The sequence below is a fragment of the Phoxinus phoxinus genome (assembly GCF_949152265.1).
Source record: "Phoxinus phoxinus genome assembly, chromosome: 22".
Lineage (NCBI taxonomy): Eukaryota > Metazoa > Chordata > Actinopteri > Cypriniformes > Leuciscidae > Phoxinus > Phoxinus phoxinus.
Window position 1 is genome coordinate 10,770,906 of NC_136897.1, and position 5,352 is coordinate 10,776,257.

Here is a 5,352-nt window from a genome sequence, read left to right on the forward strand (position 1 = left end):
TTTTCTGTCAAGTGACACAGCAACTTAGAAGGATCAGCTACAATCTCAGAATTGGACAATGGTGTGAAGGGCAACGGGTCAACCTGTAATCTCAACTCATCAGCATCAAACTCAGCATTACCAGGAAATGATGGTTCTGTCTTACAACTCACGGCAACAGACGAAATCACGGGCCCTGTGTTCTCCTCTGAACAGTGAGATGCTTCCTTCCTGGAATGGTAAGCTTTGAGCATATTAATGTGACACACACGTTTTTGTCTCTTACGATCAGGTGTTTTAATGATGTAATTAGTGTCATTTTGTTTACCCACTACCTCGTAAGGACCAACAAAACGTGCGGACAACGCAGACCCTAAAATTGGCAATAACACAAGCACCTTATCACCAACTGAAAAAGATCGTGACACTGCTGCTTTATCAAAATGCTGTTTCATGCTAGACTGAGCTTCAGAAAGAGCTTCTTTGGCACGAGCACAGGCTTCATGAACTCGTTCACGAAAACGAGCCACATAATCAAGAATGTTCTTTGTAGGACTCAAACTGTCATCCAGACCAAGCATTTGTTCCTTAAGAACCTTCAGTGGTCCTCGGACACTATGTCCAAAAACCAGTTCAGTTGGACTGAACCGCAAAGACTCCTGAGTGGTTTCACGCACAGCAAAAAGAACAAGTGGCACACCCTCATCCCACTCATTCCCTGTCTCAAAACAATATTTCTTTAACATAGCCTTAAGTGTCTGGTGGAATCTCTCGAGCACACCTTGACTCTCTGGATAGTAAGGACTGGAAGTACGATGACGGACTCCCAATGAACCCAAAGTTTGTGTGAACAACTTCGACATAAAATTTGTGCCTTGATCTGTTTGTACCAACTTAGGCAGACCAAAAGTAGAAAATAATTTTACTAATGCTTTAACCCCCTGGGGTCTGAGGGGTTTTTGGGGCCCTTGAGAGGTTTTGACATGCCCTGACATTTGTGCTTATTTCAGCTACTTACAACATACCTTTGGTCAACTCATAATTATGCTGTATTGCAGCACAAACTCTGCTACAATAATATGTGAGCAAAATGGAAGTTACATGTTTGCATTTTATAGAAAAAAAAATATTATGCGTGGTTAGTACGTTTTGGGAAAAAATTTGTCACTGCAATGAGCTCATATAACTCATACTGAATAGTTTGGCACAAGTCTTTTGAGTTACCATTCTTGTAGGCTAGAATGTTTACTACAAAATGATGTGAAAATCATTCTGATCACTCTTTCACAAAACAACAATATAATGATTTAAACTTTGCAAGTCAGTTTTTGTGCCAGCACTGCTATATGCGTAGGGGTGTTGATGGCCATGAATATGAATGAGGGGAGACAATAGACACTCCCCCAATGGCTAATGCCCCGTCACGGTGCTGTGAGGCAGAGAGGAGCATCTGAGAATGAGAGGAGATTCAAAGGTTTTGTTTTTAAATCTGTTTTTATTGTAATTACTCTATGTGGAGGAACTAAATGTTGTGCCTCACAAGACCACAGTGCTACCGTACATATATAAACATATAGTACCAGTCAAACGTTTGGACACATTACCATTTTTAATATTTTTATTATTTTTGGAAGATGGCTGCATTTATTTGATCAAAAATACAGAAACAACAGTAATATTGTGAAATATTATTACAATTTAAAATAATGATTTTCTATTTTAATATACTTTAAAATATAATTTATTTCTTTGATCAAAGCTGAATTTTCAGCATCCTTACTCCAGTCTTCAGTGTCACATGATCCTTCAGAAATCATTCTAATATCATGATTTGATAATCAGGTATTATCAATGTTGGAAAAACAGTTATTATTATTATTATTATTATTAAAAAGAAAAGCATTTATTCAAAATAGAAATCTTTCCTAACAATATAACTTAACACATCCTTTAAAAAAAAGAAAGAAAGGTAGTGTATACTGTTACAAACAGACTCATGGGCGAATGTGAGTAAACAGAGGTCACTTGCGGTCCAGTTTCCCGGGCAGGAATCGCGCAGTCTGTGCAACCATGTCAACATCAGTCTCGGTTTTCCATGACAGGGTGGACTTGGACCTGTTGCTTGTTTGCCTCGGCTCTCTTCGGGACCGGTGCTTGGACATGTTCATTGTCACATCTGTTGATAACACAATCAAAGAAACTGTATTATTATCGCTATCAATCACTATGGCCATGGATTAAGAAAAAGACAAACGATTTTGTAATTTCACACAAGAATAGGTAGGCCCTACTTGTATATTATGACGAGTATATTATGTATATTGTAAACACAATTACATTTCATCAGTAAAATATTACGTCTGTGCACTTACCATCATTCTCGATTGAGAACTGAACGACACCTGCGTCCTCTGTGGTGCTGGAGAAGGAGAGTGTGATGCAAACACATTCCTAAAAAAATAAAAACAACTGTTAGCATACATTATCCAAAGATGGGCGATTAATGGGTATGGACGCACAATGCATGTAGTCTATATATCTGTTGATGGGCCATAGGACGGAGAAATATCTATTTATGGGCCATAGATCGCGCTGTTGATGGCCATTATCTGCGCACGCATTTCAAACATTTACACCTGCATTCACAATCATCTGTGGCAATATTTTAGCGTGTGTCATAGGCTAACCAAAACCGAACATTTATATATAAAAATATAATGTCTAGTATTTAGACAGTAGCCTATCACATTTTACCGGGGGCTGAAATATATTTGCACGAAATCATATTTACACCTAAGCAGATATTCGCAAAAGTCAGTATTTTTAGCATGATAATCAGTGTCATAAGCTAATCAAAATGGATTGAAATATAATACAAATATGTTTAGAGAGTAATATCACATTGAAACACGACCATATACGAATGTTAGGGATATTGTAAGGCAATCTTTCCTGTAATATGTCAAAAGCTAACCAAAACTAAGCAAAATATAGTCTGAAAATTCACATGAGTTCTATATAATCAGAAAAGAATCATATAAACACTAAACAACTTACTCGAACTTGTATCCTCTGTGGGATCAATTCGCTCTTGAAAATGCAGCCGTTCTCCGTCTGAGATGCAACCGTTTCTCTGAGGAAAAGGTGAATTCTTCCTCGCTGTCCATAATCATCTGGAGGACGATCTTTACCGGAGAAGCGTGCCATCCTCAAAACGCGATGAACTATCCGTGAATCTGACGAGAAACTGCGTGTTTTCTGTTTTCATCATGGCATTGATCGGAGGGCGTGTGCGATGCGTATAGATCACCTCAACTATTAGCATGTGAATAGCGCCGGGGGGCGTGGCGGCATCAGCTCATTAAAAATAATGAAGAGAGAACGAAAAACTGCGCCTCTCCTTGGTTTCAAACGGATTACATAAACTAAGAATATGTATTTTTTAATATAAATTACTTCATTTAAAAGAAGAGAATTCTAGCTTCATAAAGACAAATGTCTCGTTCCTGAGTGACAAGTATTCGCTGAGTTACAGTTCATTTTCGGACGCGTTTCAGAATGGACTTCCCTGACAGAGAGAAGGCAGAACTCGCATCATGTTTATTTTTCTTTATTTGGCGAAAGACACAACACTTTGTTTTTATTGTGAGTATACACAAAAAAAATAGAAACTTAACTGGATCGAATGATGTAAAACACTTAAATGTAAGATCAAAACCAACAAAGTATTTTGAATCTCTTTTGCACTGATAAGAAAAAAAGCGAGCAGATCACGCCAGCGTGATTGCCGACCCCAGGGGGTTAACGACCGATTGGGATGTAATTTTTCGCAATGGTACTGCTTCTGGGTAGCGAGTCGCTACGCACATCATCGTGAGCAAAAACTGATGTCCAGTCTTTGTTTTGGGCAATGGCCCAACACAATCCACGATCACATGCTCAAAAGGTTCACCGAGCACCGGAATTGGAACTAATGGCGCAGGAGGAATTACTTGGTTTGGTTTCCCCATAACCTGACAAGTAGAGCACGTTCAGCAGTAAGCTGCAACATCCCCTTTCAACCTAGGCCAAAAAAAATGACGCAACACACGGTTGTACGTCTTTGTCACCCCTAAATGTCCTGACATAACGTGGTCATGGGCGAGTGAAACCACATGTGCACGATACTCTGCAGGCACAACTACCTGACAAACAGTAGAGCACTCCACATCATCAACTATTCTAGGCCGCCATTTCCGCAATAACAACCTATCTTCCATAAAATATGATGTATCCCCTTTAATATCAGACACAGCATCAAAGCACTTCACTAAAGTTTTATCATCTCGTTGGGCTTTGATTAACTGTTCGTGACTAACAGGTAACGAAGATGTCAACAGACCACTAACCTTTTCTTTCCCTTTTCCCTGAGGCACATGATCTCCTACAGTAACATCACCATCTTTGCACATGAACGTGTCGTCTAATGTAAACTCTGTCCCCATCTTCTTCATCTGGGCACGAGTAAACACACAGGCCGGAAAAGCCTCAGGATACTTCAAAGTTAATTCTTCTGTAACAGAAGTAGTAACAGGTTTATCCAACACTTCCAATACTGGCAACACTCTACCCCCAGCCAAGTCATTTCCCAAAATGAACTCAACACCAGGCACTGGCAACGCAGGTCGCACACCAACGTCCACAAAACCTGCAACCAACTCAGTCTGTAAATACACACGATGCAGTGGCACTTTCAATATGTTCATGCTAATACCTTGCACCAGGATACTGGAATCCAAACATGACTTCTCTGAAAACGGCAGCACATCCCCACGTATGAATGAGCGTGCAGCTCCAGTGTCCCGCAAAACCCGAATCTCAACTTGATCATCTGGTTGGCCACTGAAAGACACAAAACCCTCTAACAAGAATGGGTGGTAAGCAGAGTCAACAGATACTGGAATTGTTTTTACCAATCCAACAGGCTGTGCACTGGAAGAATTTTGCGATTTCCTTTTCAGCACTATACAGTCGGCAATTACATGACCCATTTTGTGACAATAAAAACACTCACGCTTTTCTTTAGCTGGTTCTACCCTTGTTTTAGCTGCAGCGGTATGCAGCGGAAACAAGGTGGCAGCATTTCGATCACAACGCATGGTACTAAACACATTTTTATGAGTCAATACAAATTCGTCCGCTAGTACAGCAGCCGCAGACAGTTCCATCACCTTCTGTTCATTCAAGTACAAAACAATGCGTTCAGGCAAACACTTTTTAAAATCTTCAAGGAGCGCTAGTTCACGCAAGGAAGGAAAATCATTAACATGACTCGAAGCGCACCATTTATCAAACAAAGCTCCTTTCTCACGTGCGAATTCAACAAAGGTCTGA

At 40.0% G+C, this 5,352-nt stretch overlaps 1 protein-coding gene across 1 annotated transcript; it reads right to left on the reverse strand.

The window, feature by feature from the left end:
- Positions 1-1,627: 1,627 nt before the first annotated feature.
- LOC306991100 (uncharacterized protein) lies at positions 1,628-3,668 on the reverse strand. The gene is made up of 3 exons (XM_079598621.1): positions 3,037-3,668; positions 2,352-2,430; positions 1,628-2,155 (listed from the first exon to the last, which is right to left on the reverse strand). The coding sequence occupies exons 1-3, from the start codon at positions 3,184-3,186 to the stop codon at positions 2,001-2,003; spliced, it is 384 nt and encodes a 127-aa protein (XP_079454747.1). The 5' UTR covers positions 3,187-3,668; the 3' UTR covers positions 1,628-2,000.
- Between the last annotated feature and the right edge of the window lie 1,684 nt (positions 3,669-5,352).

What these genes read in the sequence shown, in the direction of transcription:
- LOC306991100 (XM_079598621.1), bottom strand. Translation starts at nt 3,186, where the DNA reads ATGGCACGCTTCTCCGGTAAAGATCGTCCTCCAGATGATTATGGACAG. An exon ending in CACAGAGGATACAAGTTCGA is followed by an intron (nt 2,431 to 3,036) that starts GTAAGTTGTTTA and finishes TTATTTTTTTAG; the next exon opens with GAATGTGTTTGCATCACACT. An exon ending in GTTCTCAATCGAGAATGATG is followed by an intron (nt 2,156 to 2,351) that starts GTAAGTGCACAG and finishes TGTTATCAACAG; the next exon opens with ATGTGACAATGAACATGTCC.